Genomic DNA, 22830 nt, shown 5'->3' on the forward strand with positions numbered 1-22830 from the left:
TTTTTTCGCATACCCTTCGGTTATCAACATGTGGTAGTTGGACATGCTCTTTTTTTGGTCCGTTCGATATTTCCAGTCGCCTGTACAAAACCCCCGAGGAACTGGACGTCATTCGTTATTCCAATCGCATCAGCAGTGCTGCCCATCGTCATCTGATGCGATGCGTCAGACCGGGAATGCACGAGTTCGAAGCTGAAAGCATCTTCCTACACTACTGCTACTTCCATGGGGGAATGCGACATGTGGCCTACACGTGCATCGGAGCTTCGTAAGTCCTCGGTTGCTCCCTGTTGTTTGTCCTCAGTCACTGCCCTAGGGCAAAAATGGCCTTTCAGTTGACTCTTTCTGTGATTTGTTCAACATCTCCTTGCCACGTCCCCGGTCGCCTCCCCGCTGTATATGATTCGCACACGCGTCTCCCTTACCGATCACATCTGGTCTTGTCAGTGCAATGCATACTATCATACTATCATTTCCTGAGCTAGTCTTCATTCAGAATGTCTGATTGTATTAGTGGTGATCGGTTATCGGTCGGAAGCTTGATTTTGGCGAAAGAACTACCATCGCACTCAACGTGTATTAAACGCCCAAAAACCAAGCAAAAAAACATGCACAGCTCGCCGTATTTAAAATGTGTAGGGCGATAACATTCTGCCGACGCATAAACGCACCATTCGGTAGATGCTGGTTGTTATATCCATGCTTTTTGGCCAATCAGAATTTCCCTTGATGCCGGAGCGGCAAGTGGTCCCATCTTCCGGCCAATCGCATAGCTCTGAACGCCGGTTGTCACTGGAACTTCCAGAAGGTGTACGAATTTCCCCTAAAAACGCTACCTTCGGAATACCAGACCGACGAATGAGCTGAGGCATTGCCGTCATTACAGGATGCCGCATGACACTGGACTGTGCACCTGATAATTTCCAGTCTCTTTCGAGGAGGTTTGCTCCAACTTCTCCCAACATTTCTTCTCAGGGCTTCATCTAAAGATAATTGAGGAAGCCGGGCAGAAGCTCCTTGCTTCCACATCCACAACGAATCCACTTTTTAAACACTTCTAAGCGTTGTCTGCCTACTGGAGTGTGCCATACATATATTGCCTGCTTTTTCTTATTTCTTCCTCGTCAACTTTCAGCGGACACAACTGTGCTACACTGCACTATGGCCACGCAGGTTCGCCAAACGAGCGGTTGATTCAAGATGGAGACATGTGTCTATTTGATATGGGTGGAGAGTACTACTGCTATGCGTCGGACATTACCTGTTCATACCCGGTCAACGGCCGGTTCACGGACGACCAGAAAATTGTTTACGAAGCCGTGTTATCCGCATCACGGTAAGCTACTTCGGTTGAATCGATCACGTTTTGCCATTTTCCACTATCTACGAGACTCGAATTCACACCCCCTCCCAGTTCCTCCAGTCCGCTTCTTGTCCAGTTGCGATTATTTTGGTTGGTCTGCCCTGAGAGCACTAGACTCGAGTTCGACTCTTACTGGAGCTTAGCAGAAGCTTGTATGCTTGATTTTACCGGGGTTTGAACCAAGCCACGAGCTTCTGTTCACCACTGAAAATTCCCAAATTTCCTTACGCTACCATGAAACTATAGATAGCCCAGATGGAAGTATGATTCACAAGACGAGTGAACCTTCTACCCGAGAAGTCGTCACTCGAGAAGCAAGTCAATACGTGACCACGTGATGTGGTTTCTGTGATTGGTGTTGTATCCTATCTTACGGTGAGCCAATCACTTTTGATCAGTCGCTCGTGGGTGAGAAGACGCGAGTTCGAATCTCCCCGCAGATTCGTGAGATGATAAGGAAACAGGTCTACGCTGCTTCTCGGTTTTTTTCTACACAGACGGACTTCAATGACGCAATCAAAGCTCATTTCAAAATCAAGTCTCATACCATTCTTGACTTCATGTACGGCACAGTTTGAAAATATCTTCTGACACGACTAAACAGACCTGTTCACATTTCAGACACTCGTAACCTGGTTAGAACTGACTGTATTTGACTGTCTCCCTGCATTAACCTCTGGGGGTTTTGTTGTGGCTTGCTGGACGGTAGTGCAACTCTGTATCGGTCCCTTGGCTTCCTGCTCCGCCCAACATGGTATATCAAAATGCACGGTAGCTCTACACAACCCTTTTTGGAGACAAAGGAAAACTGTTACAACTGTATTTATAGGATAATCACAGAATGTTCCACAAGGTCGTGCCGGAATCTCCATGAGGGGGCGAGAAACGTTGAGTGAAAGGTGCGCTCGGATTGGCTGGTTTTCTGACCGATTAGGGTATGCATCCGTTTGGTCCGTGTCTTGCACGTGACACATCCGGCTAAATGATGTGGTGTTCGGTTATTAGGGACAGCTGGCCTCGGTTCTGGATTTATACTCATGAAAATCGGCCGAGACACGTTTCGAGCAAATTTCCTTGCAATAAGCCTTGCGCTCAATCTGGCGTCCTTGTGAAACACAGTTTTCCCACTCTTCAGTCACCACGACTACAGTCTAATTGACTCAAGTGAGTTATTGTTCCATTCAAATCAGTTCTCACCGCATATAAGCACAGTATTTCCACGATCTTGAAGCATCCGTTTTGGAACCGGGTCCAGTTTGAGGATCTACAGTTGGTTGTGCGTCATCTCCATGGTGTTCCTCATACTTGTGCGGAATTCACATCGGACTACGGCGCTAGTTAATGTGCAGACAACATTTGATTGTCTCAATCTGATATCCGAGGAGGGGTACTCGAGATTGTGGATGGTTCCACCCATCTTGGAGGTTGCATTCTGGTTGCATGAATCTCCCGCGTCGCGGTTGCTAATTCGAGACACCTATGGCGTCAAAGTCGTATATATCTGAACCTTAAGGGATGTGTGTATCAGGCTATAGTACAGGCTATTTCGTTGTATAGGTGTGAGACTTGGCTTGTTCGGAAATTGCAACTGAAACATCTTTAGGTGTTCACAATCGTTGTCCCAGAACCATTGCTCGTAACGAGGCATTTAGAAAGCGAGTTTTCGGTTGTGCAACGGATACTTCCAATGATCAATGTGTCCAGCTCCAGTAGCTACACTGGTGACGCCATGTATTGCGCATGTCGAACGATCGTTTGCCGGACAGAGGGCTGTTTTCCGTGTCCTATTCAGGAGAAAGATAGTTAACCCTTGACCTTGGTATAAAATCGATTACGAAAAGCTTGGGTGCTGTCGTAGCGACTATCTTCCAGTATTTGGGTCACGTGACTATCGCTGTGCAAGATATGACTGCTAATCGATGTCAGTGGCGATCTTGTTGTCAGTTTCTATCCAGATTGCCTGAATGAGTGTCTGGAAGTGTAGGCACCCCGGAATGATTGAGATAGGCTAGCGCTAAGTTCCTTCTCTGTCCACTTTTATTCTTTTCTTCACAATAAGGCTCTCATATAGATAAGAGTTTTACGGAATAGATGCGCATATGTTTGATTACTCATGTGCTGCTTGTGATGATGACCTCCGTGCGTCTTTTATGCCCCTTATTTTGAGACACGACCATCTGTTCTCCTGCCTGTACCAGTGCTCTGGACAATCCGAATTTATCTGACACGGAAAATCGAAGTTTTGAGCAATCCTCACATCTCTACCGGTCTACTATTTCTTGGTCTTTAACGGCATATTTTTTCCTTGTGGAACCGAAAACTGTAAAAGCCGTCTGTTACGCTTCCAGGGCTGTTTTGGCTGCACTGAAACCAGGAGCTTGTTGGGTCGAATTACATGAGCTAGCCGAACGCGAGATTCTCAACCACCTGTCAGCGCACGGTCTTTTGCGTGGCAACTTGGACGATATGATGAAGGCCAGGCTGGGTGCGATTTTCATGCCCCACGGTCTCGGGCATTTGATGGGCTGTGACGTACACGACGTTGGCGGATATAGTCCTGTAAGTGTATTATTTCTGGGAACTGTCATTTGGCTTGCCCTTTGATCGCCGAACTATTAGGGAGCGAGATGTTTCAGTGGTTAGAGCGCGAATTTACTGACCGAAAGGTCCGTGGTTCGAACCCGACCTCTACCTCGCGACTTTCCCTGTCTCGGCTTGGTCCAGCTGGCGGTATCCCTGTCCTCGTGCTTACTTCGGGTGTCATGGCAGCTAGGCCCCGAAAGGGTGCTACAGCTGAACGATTGTAGTACTGTTGTTGCTATTTTCATTCTTATGTTGTGAGATGTTGATTCTCCAAGATATGACAGCCTCCACTCTATATAACCAGTGTCAACCACTGTAGATCACACTGACATCCATCACGTTTTCGTGCATAAATTATCTCGGACAAATTGAGTTAGATCACTGTTTGTCTTTTTATTGTATCGCTTTTCGGGAAACCACTCGCCCAATACGCTAAATCCAGAACGATGCATTCTAAACAGGCGTCCTGTAATTCTCGTGATATGCGTGAGCCTAGTGTTTGTATGGTTATCTTTTTTAGTAGATACCCTGACCGATTGGTAAGTAGTGGTGTAACGGCGGATGCTACTGATGAGGCTATGCGAGTAGTATGTGGTCCTCTCAAAGCCCCATCCCCGCGTCTAGTGGAAGGTGAAGTTTATTACGGAACTTTTGGAACTGCTTTGAAGTGTTCATCTACACTTGCGTGGTAGTCAATGAATATCCATGAAAGTTCAAGAAGACGCGTGAGAATGCTCAGTTTTTAAAAAACGGAACATGCCTCACCAGTAGTATCCGCCGTTACAGTGTTAGAGGCAGTTAATTCTGCAAATGATTCTACTCAACTGCGAGGAAGCGAGGGATAGAGAGTACGCGCTTGTAACTACCATGAAAGCATTCATCAAACTGATTTTTGAAACCAGCTAACGAGTATGTCACATTGTGTCCACCATTTTTCTGTCGCCCAGGTTTGAGCGTTATGATATATCGAGGCAGAATATGCGTATGCTAGCTTGCTACCGCACTGGAGATTTTGTACTGTAAGAGAGATCAGTCTATGCTGAAAACCAGGAATCACTCTACATCTGTCCCATCCTTATTGTGGCGAGGTGGCTCAGTGGTTAGAGTGCGAATTTACTGACTGGCAGGTCCGTGGTTCGAATCCGGTCACTGCCTTTCAACTTCCCCTGTCTAGGTTTGGGCAACTTGGTAGTATCCCAGTATCCTGTACTCCCTTCTGGCAGCACCGAAAGGGTGCTACAGCCGAATGATTTTTTTCTATTTTCATCCTTGTTGGGAATCATCAGCTGTACGAATCTAACGAAACTTTAGGGAGTTTCGAACCAGTAGTTTGAACGTTTAACCGCTCGGTCTCAAGCTGTTGACTAGCACTGTGATTACCCCACACTTAGACGGAGTTCGGGACTCCGTGAGATTCGTGCGTTTCGAACTGTTGATGATTCCCAGTAAGGATGAAGCAGCTGTTGATTACTTCTCACCTTTTCACTGTCGATCAATGGCCGTACTCCGAATAGACGTCACTGAGGTGAATAGCACATCCATCCTTCGGTAAGACCGCGCGTTTCTATTTGGTTGACTGAGGCTGTTCTTATGGGTTGTCCATGTGACCACTGGTTTCCCTTCGTAGGGGGGGGTGGTTTTTGAATACAGTGCATTTCCTGGTGTGCACTCCACGCAGTCTTTTCACACATCTGAGTGGCAGCGTCTCGCGCCGATAGAGTAGTGCGCTTGTGTCCCGGATAAGTCAAAGGCCCAACTTGAGTTACGGGTGAAGTAGATCACTGTATGTTTCATACAACCGTATTTTTGGATTTCCATCCGTCTACTTCCGTTATTGACCTCTGTTGACCCTGAATGTACTGCTGTGATGCAGGTACTACTAATCGGTAACTTTAGACGTTTTCAAAACTTCTCCTTTTTCATCTCTTTTCTAGGATGCTCCTCCACGACCCGAAGCCCGCGGTTTGCGCAACTTACGTACTGCGCGGCGCCTCGAACCCAACTTTGTCATCACTGTTGAGCCTGGCTGTTACTTCATCGATCGATTTTTAGACGAGGCCCTTGCTTCGGAAGAGCTCAAACAGTTTATTGTTCCTCAAGTGCTCAACAGATTTCGGAACTTTGGTGGCGTAAGTCCTCTATTTCCGCCGTATGGTTTTTCTCAAAGACCTCGCGGTTGTTCAAATAAAATCACAACATCGTCAAATTCCACCAGAGTTTGTTGTTACCCAGAAGCTGGACACATTCACAGGAAATTTCTTGACTTTTCTGCTTTGTTTTTCCTGACAGTCATGTATACCTTGACTTCATTGTCAAACTTTACCGGTTTTCAGTGAGTACATCCTGCTACGACCCCGTGCTGCCGAAACGGACCGCAGTTTTATCGCCTAGCCCTATTGGGGCACTTCTTGTACGTCAGTACCGAACCGATGTTACCCAAGCTGTTCCCAGGTCCGGAAAACACAGCACTGACCAAGCTTCCGCTGTCGCACCGCATTGTCGCGCTCCCACCTATTGGTATAGCAGTGGAGCTTGTACGCAAACTATTGATCAGTGACGGAGTGCCCTGTGTTCTGTTGTTTGGACGCTCAGCTGGAATCAACGCATGCACGCTTGGTACGTGCTTTATAGCCGATGACATGGACTCAATTGAACTGACAGCCCAGAACGCAAGTCTAGATACAGTGTGCTTGTCGAAGAACGTTCCGCATCGAGGTCCGTCGCATCCCGGATGCAGGAGCACTTTCTCGTGGAGGTGAACACTTTTTCCACTCAGTGCATGACTCGTTCGGAGGCGAGATGGTCTAAGTGGTTAGAGCGCGAATTAACCGACCGGAAGGTCCGTGGTTCGAACCCGACCTCTGCCTCTCGACTTCCCCTGTCTAGGCTTGGGCAACCTGGCAGTATCCCAGCCCTCGTGAAACCTTCGGGTGGCATGGCAGTTAGGCATCGAAAGGGTGCTACAACTGAACGAACATGACTTGTTCAAATACAGTGTACGGAGCAGATGGTCCTCCGATGGGACGGATGAAGTCTAGTCGCACCATCCTTGTAGATTGTATGCGTTCGTCAATCGTAGGGAAGCGACAGTGCTGTTGGCTACACGGGGGGATTTTCGATCCATTTGTTTCATCTAGAATGGCAGAAACATATTCTATGCGAGTCATAACATTAATTTGACGACGGCGCTTACTAAACAGAGATGACCGATGAAGTGGGACACGCTGTTGACAGATATCGTTCTCAGTGCCTACCACACTTTATTGGTTTGCACAATCGTATGACAGTAGAATTGTCCGGAGGCCAGCCGTCCCTAATAACCGAACATCACGTCATTTGGACGGATGTGTCACGTGCAGGACACGGACCAAGCGAAGGCATGCCCTGATTGGTCAGAATGCCAACCAATCCGGATCGAACATCTCTGACTCGACGCTTCTCGCCCCATCACGGAGATTTTGCAACGACCTTGTGGAACACACTGACTACCCTATAAATACAGTTGTAATAATTTTACTGTGTCCATAAAGGGCTGTCTAGAGCTACCGTGCTCTTTGATATACCATATTGGGTGGAGCAGGAAGTCAAGGAACCGATACAGAATTCCACGGTCGCCGAATAAGTCCCAACAAGAGTTGAATCCGAGAAAGTTGGCAAGTTTTGATCAGTTCAGCGTCACGCGGATTGTATTGGGATCATGTGTCGATCGAACTGTGCTTTCTATGGTGGATATCTTTCTACAATCCTGGAGCTTTTATAGTCACTTGTCGGTACACGATTTCAGTAGTAACTTCAGCGAAAATTCTCACACTCGGGTTCGAATTGAGTTGAGATGTGTACTGCATCTTCTCGCCCCGTGAGTACTTGTGAGTTTCCTTTAGCAAGATCCACTGTCTTCTCGACCATCCAATCTATTTAACGTAAGTAATCATTGATCCTGTTTCGTGTACCTCCACAGGTTCGTATCGAAGACAACGTAGTCATCACGGAGACAGGTTATGAGCTCCTGACCGACGTTCCACGTACCGTTCAGGAAATCGAGGAATGGATGGCTGTTCCTCCTAGTAAAGACCTTCGGTTCTGATCTTTCTGCTGTTTTTTATCATTCATCCCTCGGTCTTTTAAATTTGTCAAGGTTTTCAACGACGATTCCATGTTGCTTTTTGATGCATTTTTATTGATTGACTATTGATTTTTCGGTCAGACGATAATTGAAGTATTTGTGACTCTAGTCAACCATTTCAATAGCATCTTACGATTGCTCGTTACACCCAAGGATGTATCTGCCAGAGTAGATACTCCGTGGATGGCAAGCACGCATGTTTGTGAGACCTATCACCTGTGACAATTCCTCTGGCTGTTGTGTGACGGGTGTGGGGTGCGCGGTACACATCACACTATGCTGGAAATATACACCGTCCGTCTAGCATTGATGTGTTTTTCTGTGCTGAAGCAAGTGGGGCGTTTGAATCCCGAATCTAAAAAATCGCTGTAGCACCCTTTCGGCGCCTAACTGCCATGCCACCCATAAGAGGCACGAGGGCTGGGATACTGTCAGGTTGCCCAAGCCTAGACATGAGAGGTCGAGAGGCGGAGGTCGGATTCGAACCATGGACCTTCCGGTCAGTAAATTCACGCTCTAACCACTTCGGCCATCTCGCCCCCGATCCAGAATCTTCGCCGTTCAAATTCGGGCTGGTTCGGACATTAACAATCAAATTGGTAGGCCTGTGGTTCGAATAGGCTTAGAGCCCTCCGAGAAGCACTGTACGGTTGCTTCATTCGTATTGAGTTAACCAAGGTTACCTGTGAAGTCCCGAGTTCGAAACTTCCTTATGTGTGCACTGCTATTGGTTCCCAATTAGGATGAGATAGTTGTACAGTACTCTTTGCTTTTGATCACACATAGACCTCAATGAAACGAGGAAATCTCAGTTAAAAATCTTATAATACTAGTGAAGATAAGAATCCAGACTTGTTTCCCTCTAGATGATTTGATCAAGTTTTTCGAACAGTTGGAAAACCATTGTTTCATTAGATTGTGTCACGCACTCATTCAAAGTTTTCACCCTGCCTCCGAATGGCGCTTTTGGCTTTGTAGGTCACGGGGTTCATGGTCTTTCTACCGAGGAACTAACTGGTAGACTCTAGGGTTGGAATGGGAAATCCCATAAAGATCTAGCGAGTGTCCCCAGTGAGCTCTTCCGGAAAGTGGCCTCTTTCAGAATGCATTACAGTGTGTCATATCCATTTGTTGGCTGAGACACAAGTATGCCCAATCCACGACCAGTTGGGATTCTTTTTTGCATGTGCGATGAGGATGCCTGAGTGAGAGGGCTTTCTCGCTACATCTTGGCGTGTTCTTTTCCTCCCGAACGAGACGCCTTGAGACTCACTAGAATCCTAAAAGTTATGGTGTCGTGTCCTGACGAACCGTGACGGCAACAGTTGTTCTCCGAGACCTTGGCATCGCATCAGTCGCCACGACAACGACAGTCAACGTACTAAAACAAGGCGTTCTGTATGAATAGATTCATTTCCCTCTTCGGTCTCTCCTATTCCTCTTAAACAGATAGGCCGCACAACGTCAGTTGTTACCCCCAGATCACATAAGATGAGAAATCATTGACGGGTTTGCGACGGGTCCTAACCAAGGTCAGACCGCTTTTCTCCCCCTCGAAAACTTGTCATTTTATTGATTAACATTACGTTATTGTCCTTGTGGCAGTATTTAGCTACCACACAGTCATGAAGAAAGAAGGCATTGGTAAAAGGGAAGGGAGCTATCCCGAAACTACTGAAATAGACATCTGAGTAGCATGTTTGGGCCCAAAGCCAACTTACAGTGACAGACCACCGTTGAAAGGAAGAAGGCCTTCGCTGCGGAGTTATTTATTGGAAAACACCAACTGAGCAGTGAGAGACTATTGGACAGGAAATCAAGACTCCCATATGCATGTTGTTTATAAGAACTGAATATCCGTCCGTCAGTTGGGTATTCATTGACTATCACTCAAATGTAAACAAAAGCTACAGAGCTATTCCACAAATTCCGCGATAAATCCCACTTCCCAATAGACTCGAAGCGTATTTACGAGAAAAACGTATTACTCATGCTTCATCAGTAGTTCCCACTGTTACGCACGTTCCGTTATTAAAGGTCGCTCGCATGCCATCGATTTTCTTTTACCTGGCTTAGGTCGGCTCCAGCAACCGGCCTATTCGGCCGCTCTTTGGGTGTATCATGCCACTTCCGAAGCTGAGTCCCATTTACTCTTCGATCCCGACCGTCTTGAATTGTATAGACGTTCCCCTGGCGGTCGGTAACGACAAGCGAGCCTTGCCATAGACTACCCAGATTTCGCGGCCCCGGTTCACTCCTTCCAGGATTCTGATGGTCCATTCACTTGAACTTCGTGCCTATGGGGAACAGTCGTGCTTTTCTACTTGCTGTTTTCTCTTTAACCCTTTCCTGAACGATGATTAAGTTTTCTCGAGCTTTCCTCTCGTAGCTCCTCCAGGCACAGGCGTGTCGCCGGCCATAACCCGATTTCCTAATCAACTGAGAGGCTCGGATGGTGACCGTACATCAGCATGACTAGGGACTTGCCTGTGGTTGGTTGATGCATCAAGTGGTTAGAGCACGAACCTACTGACCGGAAGGTCAGTGGTTCGAACCCGGCCACTGCCTCTCGACCTCTCCTGTCTAGGCTTGGCCCACCTGGAAGTATCTCAGCCCTCGTGCTTCCTTCGTGTGGCATGGCAGCTAGGCACCGAAAGGGTGCTACAGCTGAACGATTTTTTTCTGTGGTTGGCTGTATGGGAGCAAGATGAGCTAGCAATACCATTGGCCGGTGCACTTCCCAGTCACCTCCTTTGATCGCCTGCCATTCCTTGATCGTTCGATTATTACGATCGGTTAGATTATTTGTTCTCGGGTGGTATGGTGCCGTTCCGCTTTCCAATAGACGTAAAGTGGAGTTACGAGAAAGCATATTTCTCGCATGCCTCATCAGTAGTCTCCTATGTTACGACGTTAGCCGACCAGTCAGGCTAAGAAGTGAGTGGCTAAGAAATTAGCAAGCCACTGGAATCGGTTACGTTCCATGTCTTGTCGCGTTTCTTAATGAGTGCATGGAATTCCGGTACCCCATTCAGGAGGGCGCGGACACCCCATAGTGTTAGATTTAACAGTAACCGCTTTCATTTTACGATGCCAAATCGCGGCCTCCCTATGGGAACCTTTGTCTAACAAAATTTTGGACCGGGAAACAGTGGTTTGTTTGGTAAATGGTGGTCGATCGAACCTGACCTAATACCTTGTCGTTTCTTGTGGAAACGCCTCATCACCTACGTGATTCATTCAGTTAACGCCTGCTAAACTACGGATGCATCGGTGACCAAACGTTTTTAGACGTTTGAAATCCTCAAATCGTAGGTGCGAGGCTTCAGAGTCACAGAGTAAGTGTGCTTTCACAGTGTTTTTGTTAGCATGACCTCCTGATCTGAGTGCTATTCTTTTCTGAAGCCAAAACTGACGCAAGTTTGTGAGCACTATCCTGATGGTGCCTCGGGTAGCTTCATCCGTCACAATGCAGTTCTGATTAGTACAGCCGCGATGATCAGTAAGCGCATCAGCAAACTAAAGCTCATCCTGAAGTTTCGAAGGGGTACATGGCAGTTGGAACTCCTGATTTAAGACTTTGTACTTTCAAGGTTCAAAACAGACGACCACTTTCGATATTAGAGTAGCCTGTTCGGAGAGGTGATCGTGAAACAACATAACTGTGTCATCCGCAACCTGCCAGTCTAACTTAAGATGTGATTCTATTAAGAGAACCTGTTCCGAACGTAACGGGACTACATAACAGCCAATGGAATAACCGTTTTCGTTGAGACAGATTTCATTGGTTGTTCTTCACTCGGCCTTGACAGATGAGTTGTATTCTTTGTATCACTTGTTTGACCCGCTTGTACGCGACAGTGATCAATAGAGCAGCTGGCTCGCACGTTCATTGTCCAAGCGCATCTGGCTATCAATCGGCTATCCGGACCGGGGTTCACGGTAATAAGAAAGCATTAAAGAGACTGTGTTCGACAACAGATTCTGCCTTGGGAAGTGGACTTCGTGATAGTGTTGGTGACAAAAATGAGGTCAGATAGCATTGCTGATGAACCTCTCGTTGTAAACCTCAACGCGATCGAATTCGTTTAAACAACCTGGTCAAAGCAAAACGCAGATTCATAGTCATCTTGGGATAACGCCAGTGGGAGACCATCTGACCCTGCCTCCTGCCGACTCTTCAAGACATACTGATTCATCAGAAACTAAAGAGCGTGTAAAATCGCAGGTCACGGCTCGAGTTGAGCTGGTTGAATCAAAAGCATGAGTACCATGAAATCATCACGCTTATTTTGGTTTGTCCAGTCCTTTCCAAAACAGCCTATCTTTGATAGTCTCCTAAGGACCGCTCTCGTAGATATTGACGTGACAAGATTCCTGCTCATGATAGTTGTTATCCGTAGACTGTTTTTGGATGGTACATGCCAGAGATTATAGGCGGACCAGGTCAGTTGAACAGTAATCGCACTGGAATGTCGGGAACCCAGTTCGTGAACCAGATATACAGGCTAGCGAAGAGTGTTCGCCGTACGGCCGATCCTTGTTAACAGCATCGTTATAATTTCATGACCATATGTGTACTTGCACAACATTATCTAGGCCGCTAAATCATTTTAATGGTCGTGATAACAAGAATTTTACGGGCCCTTAACTGTCTTACAGGTAGTTCGGTCCTCAGCATTACATCCTAAATTTCTCGAAACCCGCTGGGTTCAATGTTCAGACTTTTATTCAACAGACACTTTCAGGAAGATCCAAGATTCCTCTAAACTGTCACCATTTTCTTGAAATTAATTAGAATCGTTTACCTTAGCGTGTACTTGAAATCCAGTTGTGCATATCCTCTGTCATCGCTCAGCTTGATGTTCGCACGCTGATGTGGTGTTCCAACATGAAACTTTTGATCGATTTCCGCAATATTCCTAAATAAATCCGGTCATTGGATGCCTCTCTTGTCTTTTGAATGTCTGTATAACCTAGGTAAGTAGAGTATCACTGAGTTTTGAGTGTCTGCTCCGAAAGGTCGGTAGATTGTGCCGAAACCCACCTAGTGACATCGGTGAACGGGACTCATTGACTTTTGAGGCACCGCTTCGAGAAAATTGTCGGTGAGATCAAACTACTTTTGATATTTCAGTAACTGAACGAATGGGCTAAATTTATCATTCATTGCTTGATGTGATGTTTGCTGTTCCTGAATCCCTAATATTTTCACATTATTCATGTTTGGATTTTGTAACAGTCTAATTGATTTCGGCAACACGGAGAGAATGCACATTTGTGTTGCCGAATTTCTTCTAATGACAGTGACAAGATTTCGCACCCTCTGTGCTGCGAATTTCTGTCGCTCCCCAACGCTGCACATATTATTTTTTTGTCAAATACATGAAGAGTTGACTTGCTCTCCAGGGTACGTGTGTTCTAGGAAACCGGTGCATTCTCAAACTTTTTAAATTGATATTTTAGATGTCCATGTTCGTTGTGTACTACGGTGTTCTGCAAAACGGAATGCTGGGTTCAATCAACCAACCTCCATCAGTGCTCTGCTGACGCTCTGATTATTTTATCACTCCGGGTGTCAGCTTGTCTAAGTTTAGCAGATCAAAACGCCAGGAGGTTTTGGTCTTATGTATGACGAAATGAAGATATTTCGCGGATGAACATCGAGGCACCGCTATATCGCTTTCTACACATTGTTACCAGGTTTGTTGTGGTACAGGAAGCTCACTAACTATAAACCTTCATGCAAAGATTTCTAGGTAAAGATAGTAATTATCATTCGGCTGTAACATCCTTTCGGTGCCTAGCTGCCATGCCACCCAAAGAGAGCACGATGGTTGGGATACTGCCCGGCTGCCCAAGCCTAGACAAGTCGAGAGACAGAGGTCGGGTTCGAACCACGGGCCTTCCGGTCAGTAAAGCCGCACTCTAACCAATTGAGCCATCTCATCCCTGTCACTGACTTCCAGGTAAGCACCCACAGTTCATAATTTACGAAAACTGGCTTATTAGTGGCAAAATAAAACGCCTATAATTATTTTTCCGCATAAAAAAATGCATGGCAAACAAGTCATTACTCGACAAGGTGTCGGATCTGAAAAAAAAGAACCGCAGGCAGCCGATTTCGAAGGGGAAAGAGAGAGCCAATCAGTGGTCTTCCTCCGAACCAGCCATGTTAACCAATCAGAAATAAAGTACACTAATTTACAAACGAATATGGTTTCAACGGGAAACACAACGGGTTCCCAACTGATAATCCCCCAGATAAAAGTGACGCAAAAAATTCCACCACGTGTAGGACGGAAGATTGACGACAATTCGTAGACTTCGCCCTCTTGGTGAGTCCCATGGAGGATGAAAGTGACGGTGAAGTTTTCAGCAGCCTATTGAAGTTGCTCAGGTTTGTGTGGATGACCGACTGTTATGACAAGTGGATCATTAAATCCAACCAGGTGGAATATTCCACTACAACGCCATAAAACGTAAGGGCAAATAACAGCAATCTGATTCAACTTCATACTGATTTCCCCTATACAATTTCTCATGCGCGCTAGTCATACATGATGATCAACAAACAAGAACTTTTGACTAAACGTGGCACACTACTCACAGGGTTGCTGAAAAGGACTTGATGGCAGCGTCATGCGTAATATGTTAAAGTTAGATAATGTACTGCGATATATCGATTATCGTATCAACTGTAACACGAGGTGGCCTGATGCAACACACTGAAGATAATCGTCTTAAGCAGAAATTCAGCTGTTGTCAGTTGAGTTTCCCGTCGAAACGAAATTCGTATGCGACTGATCAAGTCGGTCAGTTAAAAGAGACCTCAGTGTCTGGTTCTCTGTCTGGCATTAAGTTCGGTCACATGAGTCTCTCATGAAAGCCAAATTGATTTGTAGATGAGTGTATTTCTCGAAAACAGTCAAGTAGAACATAAGTTTGTTGACGGAAACTCGGGAACTGCGCCTACCTGATGAGCCCAAAGAAGTGCGAAACCGGTCGTGGGCTGTCGAAGGGTTTTCAGCGACCTTGTGAGTAGTGCATTGCGAATAAAAATATGTCGCGGTATTTCGAATATCGTAGCGACTGAAACATGAGGCGGCTTGGTGCACCACATTCAGTTGCCTAAAAACATCACAAACCAGGGATTTAGCTGGGTTCCAATTGAGTCTCTCGACAAACCAAATTAGTTTGCAAATGAGTGTATATCGCTAAGAACGTAGTCTGTTTTCCTGCAGTGAAAGCACCAAACAGTAGACAATCTTGGATATCATTTACCCAGACGTACTTGACCGGTATGATGATTACTGCCAGGCGAGGTGTATTTTTGTCCGTGGATTCCAATCGATAAAATAACTGCGAAACAAAGGCAAATTTTATCATACCCGGAATTCGATGATTCAGCTCATCCTGTATTTAATTTTTGCCGCCTCCACTCTGCATCTCAACTGTGATGTGTTCCAACTCATCGTGTTTTTATCGACCAACTCAAGGCCAGTTCGGTCGATATGACCCTGCCAATTTGTCAGTCGTTTTGTAAAGTGACATGACAGGGGTTCTTCCATAGGGGTACGTCCGTGATTTAAGAAGTTACCTTCTCAAAGAATCGTTATTCCTTGAAATGCCGATTTTATGAGCGGTGGAAGCGTTACGTCTTGAATATCGTCATCAGGCGCCACATTTAAGCTGAGGTGAGGGTCCTGATACTATAATCTCGTTCATACCCCCCTTCCGACGGCCTTTCCGCATGAAGATTGTGACCAGAGAAACTCCGACCTCACGGGGAAAACGCTTTTATGATATATTTCGCACCGACTTATCGACCGATCAATAAGTACTCACTTTATCAACTACATTCACGCGAATGAAGTTGTCCAGATAGATTTTTTTCTCTTGACCTGAATGAATGTGCTCAACATTGGATTGGACCTGCCAAATTCGCACTGCAGAAAAATGCAGTTGAGTGCACTGCAACTGAAATATATGTTTGCAAAGTCCTCTTTTTTTTCAAGAAACTTTGGTCACACGTCGTCGGATTAGGCCACGTAGGCTTGGCTATATTTCAGACAGCTTTCGTTTGACAAAAATCTGTGTAAATTATCTTCACATTAGGACCAAATCAGATCGATCGATTAATTGCCGAACAAGTTTCGGGAACGAAGCCAACAGGATGACTCATCACTAGATACTTCACTTTAGTTTCGTGACTTCACCCCAGCAGATGTTCTATGCACTGTCAATAAAAAGACTGACTCTTCTGTGAATTGGACATTTTATCAAACATTTGGGTAGTGTTGTTTGAAAAACCATCTGCGCAGTTGTTTTTTGCATGTGTGTGAATTTTTGGCAAACCGTGTGAAAAGGGGGCGAGATAATCAATGTAACCGCCAGAGGTGTGGGATTTGTCAGGTGAGACAAGTTCAGTTGAGAAGTAACATGGTATCGGAAAGCATGCTCGTGCTTACCTCAACTCAGTTGACAAGTACGTTAGTGAAGTGCCGTCCCTTTCACAAAGATTACCGTCCTTACAGAACGGTTATTTTCTGCGGACGGACTTATACTTGATTCATCTTCAAGGACGCCCATGTGACTTAAAATCACAAATATTAGGTGTGATTTGATCCATACGAGAACAGTGCCCAGTTCTTTTAGGTTAACCTAACCATGCGATTTGCGATTTAACTTTGAATGATGTCTTCATTTCGATTCAAGACGATACCGGTACTTGTTCCTGTGTAACCCTATGGCTTGCAGCGCTTCTCGTCAAATAAAAAGTCCAAGAAACGAAACAATGCAACCGGTCAGAATGAAGCACCTGTTTCGCTGTTCAGCTTGCGTCCCAAAGTCGTTCTGTCGGTTAGCTCAGTGTTGTTAATTAGCAGTGTTTTTTTGAAGCACCTGTTTCGCTGTTCAGCTTGCGTCCCAAAGTCGTTCTGTCGGTTAGCTCAGTGTTGTTAATTAGCCGTGTTTTTTTTTATTTTGACTGTTTTATTCGGCTCATTTGGTGTATCTTGACCCTTGCAATCGCATGAACTGAGGAAATGTTTTCAAAATCAAATGTTGGTCGATCGGTTTAGCTCTACATTCGTTTGCGTTTCATCACGATAACGAGTGTCAACCGAATGTGTAGAAAATGATCGAAACGGTGAGCTTTCTTGACGTTGTGGCTAGTGTACAGTCACTTCAGCAATCGCTGGCATTGCAACAACCTTAGAGATCTCACAATCTGCCCGATGTTATCGAGGCTTCCCTGCTCCATCTTGACAATATGCTTCAGACGCAAATCCTGTTTGACATTCGTCGATAACCGACACCACAGCTTTATAGCTGCCCATTTTTCCTGTCCGAAAGACCGCACTCAGAGGTGATCCTTGTGGTATGCCGCAACCAATCAGGCTAATCATACAATGTCACGTGTGCGAGAAAATTACGCGCGATGTTATTGGTTCAGCTATGTTGTTCGGTCAATTCAGCCAATGAAATGTGAGTTGACAATGTCCCGCAATCATACGTGATCGGTACAGAGTGCAGGCTGATGCGGCTGAACGGTAATCGACACATCAGACGTGCCTCAATGGTGGTAGAAGCATGCGAACTAATTGCCAAGCTCGGTGACCAGATCAGCTACCACCTGATCAACAGCCGAAAGGTACAGAAGCACAGTCGGGTTGGCAAATACCTCCTGCCTGGAATCCAGACCCTGAAACTCAATTCACCAACGGTTGTTGACACCGGTAAACATGGCTCGAACACGCAATCAGTAGTGCATAGGCAGCAAAGTTATCGCGTTCGCGTTGCCCAATTTCACGAACCGATTAATCATGCCATCTCCAATGCTTGGCTATGTCTCCCACACTCTTTTAATCCCGGCGACAAAAACTACAGCGGCTGGAACCAACGTACTCTTGATAAATGGCTTACAACTCAGGAATCAATCAACTGACTGAGAGACCTCAAATCATGGTGCAACATATCTTATCAAATCTAACCTTTACCTCGAGAAATACACTCAGTTGCAAACCAATTTGGTTTTTCACGAGAGACCCAATTGAATCTCTCGTTTATGATATTCTACAACTGAATGTGCTGCACATAGGCTACCTCATGATCCAGTTGGAACGATATTCGAGATATCGCAGCATATTTTCATAATGGAAGGGCGAAACCGGTCGTGGGCTGTCGAAGAGTTTTCAGCTACCTTGTGAGTACTAACCGTCACCTGTTTTGGTACATACGATTCGAATGAATTTCGAAAGTCTGCCACCTTATCCATCTCTTGAAACTGGAAGCAGACAAGACCAGAGATCAGACCCACGGATCCTTCAGTCAGCTGGTCGCACCTTATCACAGTCTGAGCATACCTTTCAGGGTTCACCACAAAACAAGAAAATTCTGGAAAGGCTCTTAAGTGATTTCACCTCGACGGTTCCACGTCGGCTGTGGAAATTTGCACAAAGTTTGAATTTTGAAAAGCATCACAGAATGATTCAAGGAAGCGGGGAAATTCTCGCTCACTGCTCCCATTCAAATAGTAGGAAAAAAATTCTCTACAAACGATATGAAAGTTTGCTTTAGAAGAGCATTTACTGAGGTTTTGGCTGAGTTTGAGTACCACATGTCCGTACAAGTGTATGTGGATTCGGGTGTGTCAGTTGATCAGTTAATCTCTGTTGTGGGGCGGGGTGAAGTCATAAAGAAATGAGTGTTCCAGCGTACGTCTCAACGTGCTTCACGGACCTGTAGTGACAAAAAGAGCACAGATTAACTGCAAGCTGACAAAGCATGTTTGCCTGATGACAGACAAGCAACAGAGCAGAAAGAATAGTATGAATAAATAAATAAATAAAGTGAATAAATAGCATGGATAAACAAAATAATAAATAATAATAATTGGCACAGTATAAAACAACGAAGAAAGGAAGGAACTTCAGATCAATAGAGGTCACACCCGGAACTTGGAAGGGTCAAGAACAGTGGTCACTCGAGCATCGATCGGAGTACGAGGGTAAAGGATGCCAAGCCCAGAAGTCAAGTGGACCTCGATGAAGCAGGACACAGGATAACCAATCCATCGTTACGCACCACTACACTCCCTGACAACGCACTGATGGCCTCAATTGGGGATGAAACGTTTGCAATCAAACTGCCCAGTTGAGCGAACAAACCAACGACCATCCACGCTACCTGAGCTATCAACATTTTCCTCCACAGAAGATAAGGATAAATTAGGAAGAGTGCTGTCACGAGTATGCGTATTTGGAGATACCCATCTCAACTCGCTTCCAATTTGGAAGTGACAAACGTGTTACCCATCTGACCCGTCAGCTTGATTTTAAAGATGGTCTACTGGAGCAGTCTCACCAACCGGTAGACCCGTGGTTCGAATCCACCTTCGCCCCGTGGACCGATCTTGTCGAGAAGTGGACAGGCTGACAGCATCTCAGCCCTCCGGGTCACATGGTAGCTAGGCACAGAAATCGTCTTAGGACTGATCGGTTATTGATTTATCTGTAGTTTGATTTGGATTTTTAATTAGTTTGTTGGGTCTGTCCTACTCGACATGGGAAGAACATAGAATGGTGCCAGGAAATGACGCGAACTGGATCACGCCTCAGTTAGGTGTCAGTCCTCGTTGGAGAGGATCTAGAAAATGGGGAACACAAAGTGTTGGTAGGTTGAGCAGATTTGGGAAGCTTCAGAAGGGAATTCGTCCTTGCCAATCCATGCTGAAAAGCCAAGAAGCAACACCCGTCACCTCACCATACTACTCAAATGGATAAGAGCGACGAGTGCCATAGAGATTTTCCGGATTCTAGATTAACAAAAAGGTTGTGACAGGTGTGAACCATAACGGATACAATAAGATGCTGAAACCAAGCTATCTAGATATCGATCAGAAAATCACTTTAACACCTCATGAACGGTGTCGAAAAATAACGGCAGTCAAGTAGAATGACTATCTCTTTGTTTGTAATGCACTACTCATAAGGTTGCTGAAAATTCGTCGAAAGCCCACGACAGGTTTCGCCCCTCTTGGGGCCCATCAAGTAGGCGCAGCCGCCGAGTTTCCGTCAACCTTATGTTCTACTTGAAACCAAATAGCATGAAATTAGCGAAATACACTCATTTGCAAACAAGTTTGGCTTTGCGGGAGACTCACCTGGAACCCAGTTGAATCTCTCGTTTGTAATCTCTTTAGTTTAAATGTTACAGAGCACCGTTAACCAAAAGAAAGCTTGGTGAAACTTGTTCTCTGCATATAAGCGTCTAGCCAATTTAAACATCGAAACTATACGCGCAAAGACATCCAGTTGTTTGCACTCAATGGGAGGTCGAACATAGGCGTACTCGTAGGGTGAGATCTATCCCCGGCCAGTACGTTTTATTAACCGGCCAAGTTTTCTTCAAATCTATGGTCATGTTATAACGTCAGTTAGGCTGATTTTTAGTCCTTGAGAGAATGGCTTTTTTAGGCATGCTAGGTAAACGATTATGTGAGGTGAAGTTCATCGCAAGCTTACCACCACGTGCATGTGAAACAGCCCGTTTTATCAAAGCCGTTGTTTTGTTCGTTGTCTGGGTGACTTGATATAGGCCGGAAAACCGACCTACGAGAAATTGTGAGTAGTTTCCTTTATGAAAATTTACTGCGATATCACGAATATCGTGCCAACTGAACCGTGAGGCGGCCTGTGTGCAGCACATTCTGTTGTAGGATATCATAAACGAGAGTTGAGTCTCTCGTGAAAACCAAATGTATTTGCAAATGAGTGTATTTCTCGAAAGTGTGAAACGGTTAAGGAGGTCGGACATCCCGTGCACGGAGAGCAACATGGCAAGGGTGAATCACCTGATCACATGAGCACGTCGGACTGGACAGCAAAAGACATGAATGGAGCCAATCAGCGCGGTCGTGGCCCCAACCGCCCACACACACACTAGATGAGTAAGAGCAACATAGGCGGAACGGCAGGACTAAGTAAAAACGTGAGGGCGGTGAGGACATACCAGCAAGTTAGTGCTGAACTGAGTGACTGAGTTCGTTTGGGATGTTTGAGTCACAGCTTATTGATTCCGTCCTTGTTCGGTCGATGATTCTGGACATTCAAAGACGAACATGTCTATCGATCTGTTCCGTCACATGCCAATAACCAGGTAAAACGTCTAATATAACTGACAAACACACGTTATCTTTAAAAAAAACACCTTGGTCACACAGGTAATCTCCGTCACCCTCCACAAGTGGCAATTTTCTGACTTTTCGATAAAACAATGTGTGTCAATGCAAATCGATAGCGGAATGCTAACAGCCGTAAAAAAAGTTCGGGGATACCGTGCTAGTAACCATTCAAAGAGTTTTGTCTCCTTTCTCTCAAACAAACTTCTTGGATGAACGATCGGTTGGTTCTTCCAATTGATTCAGGGAGAAATTGGTAAAAAAAACTGCAATTTCTTGCCATAAAGGTCTGGACAGAAACATTTGATCTTTCACTCACAGAGAGGCATGTCCCGTTTAGCTGTGTTAGCTACTGGAGTCTTTGTTAACCCCAAGTTTGCAGTATTAGTAATTGGATATATCATTAGCCGATCGCCACATGGCGCACCCGAGCCTAAAGTGACGTCCAAGACTTTCTTCTAAGTTCATATGCATAACGAAACTGGTGGGGTAGAAGACTCCGTCATAGTCAGTAGTATATTTACATTCCTTCCCATGTTGTGTGGGATACAAGCTGTCTCAAGGACATTCACGTGATCACCATATCAGGGAACTACGCCTACCTGATGTGTCTCAGACAGGGTCAGGTCGATAGTGAACTATCTGCGGATTTAAGCAATCCTCTATACCAATCAATTCAGAAACAAAAGAAAACTCAGTGGATGACTTCGTGGCGGAACATCGAGCAAAGATTAACGTGTCGTTGACCACAAGGGACTCTGCCGAGTATTCAACTTTAACAGTTTCAATATTCATATGAGCTGAAAAGTAGACACTCGACCAAAATGTTACGCAAATCACGGTTTGATTATCTCAGTTTCGAGGACTAGGCCAACCTGAAAGTCTCGAACAGTGCAAAACCGGTGGGGTGGGCTGTCTGCGGTCGTTCCACACGGTGTCTGGGATTCTCTCATCAGTTTTAGCTATGCCACTGCATATCTGTTCAAGTGATTGAAACGAATAGCTCGCGCGAAACTGACTAAAAACGTACTAGTGGTAATCCAGGCCAAGATGCTTTCTGTTTCCTGAGTGTGCCAATGAATTTGACAGAAGTTTCCCATTTTTAAGTGTAACCCATAACTTTACTGTCCCCTACGTATGCCTATGATTCTACCTGCCCGGACTGTACCATGGAGAACCTACTAATGCGTTGATTTCCGTATGAAACCCGAGGTAAACAGTTCCATTACTCATTCTACAGGCTATGGTCCTCTGGCAATCGATTCAACCGAACATCTCCTGCGACTAGCTAAGTGTTGTACATGTCATAAAGGATATTTCTTCTAAGGATAAAGAACTTGCTGGTTGGTGAAAAAACACCATTTCAAAAGCCATCATCCTTCGAACTTTAGAAGCCACCCAAATGCCCGATATCCCTGTACGCATTGCTTCTTGGAAAAGATCTTGGGAGTGCGGAATCTGCACACATTTGTTTACATTTTGGGCTCAGTGAATCACTGTACCCCCAAAAAACATCCAGAGTGAAGTTTAAGTTAGTAGCACATTTATGTATATCCTGCCGCTGTGCATGAGGTCGCA

At 45.4% G+C, this 22830-nt stretch overlaps 2 protein-coding genes across 2 annotated transcripts in view; one reads left to right on the top strand and one right to left on the bottom strand.

The window, feature by feature from the left end:
- The window catches only part of T265_08944 (hypothetical protein), a gene marked incomplete at both ends in the record, with an annotated part of 35961 nt that extends 27590 nt beyond the window's left edge, over positions 1–8371 (top strand). The window contains 5 exons of the mRNA XM_009174887.1: positions 77–268; positions 1136–1336; positions 3712–3922; positions 5881–6075; positions 7905–8371. Of these exons, the coding sequence (XP_009173151.1) occupies positions 77–268; positions 1136–1336; positions 3712–3922; positions 5881–6075; positions 7905–8030 (925 nt within the window). The remainder of the gene's footprint in view (positions 1–76; positions 269–1135; positions 1337–3711; positions 3923–5880; positions 6076–7904) is intronic.
- Positions 8372–18501: 10130 nt separating this feature from the next.
- The window catches only part of T265_08945 (hypothetical protein), a gene marked incomplete at both ends in the record, with an annotated part of 21758 nt that continues 17429 nt past the window's right edge, over positions 18502–22830 (bottom strand). Inside the window, one exon of the mRNA XM_009174888.1 lies at positions 18502–18812. Within this exon, the coding sequence (XP_009173152.1) occupies positions 18805–18812 (8 nt within the window). The remainder of the gene's footprint in view (positions 18813–22830) is intronic.

The sequence above is a fragment of the Opisthorchis viverrini genome, assembly GCF_000715545.1.
Source record: "Opisthorchis viverrini unplaced genomic scaffold opera_v5_248, whole genome shotgun sequence".
NCBI classification, from domain to species: Eukaryota; Metazoa; Platyhelminthes; class Trematoda; order Opisthorchiida; family Opisthorchiidae; genus Opisthorchis; species Opisthorchis viverrini.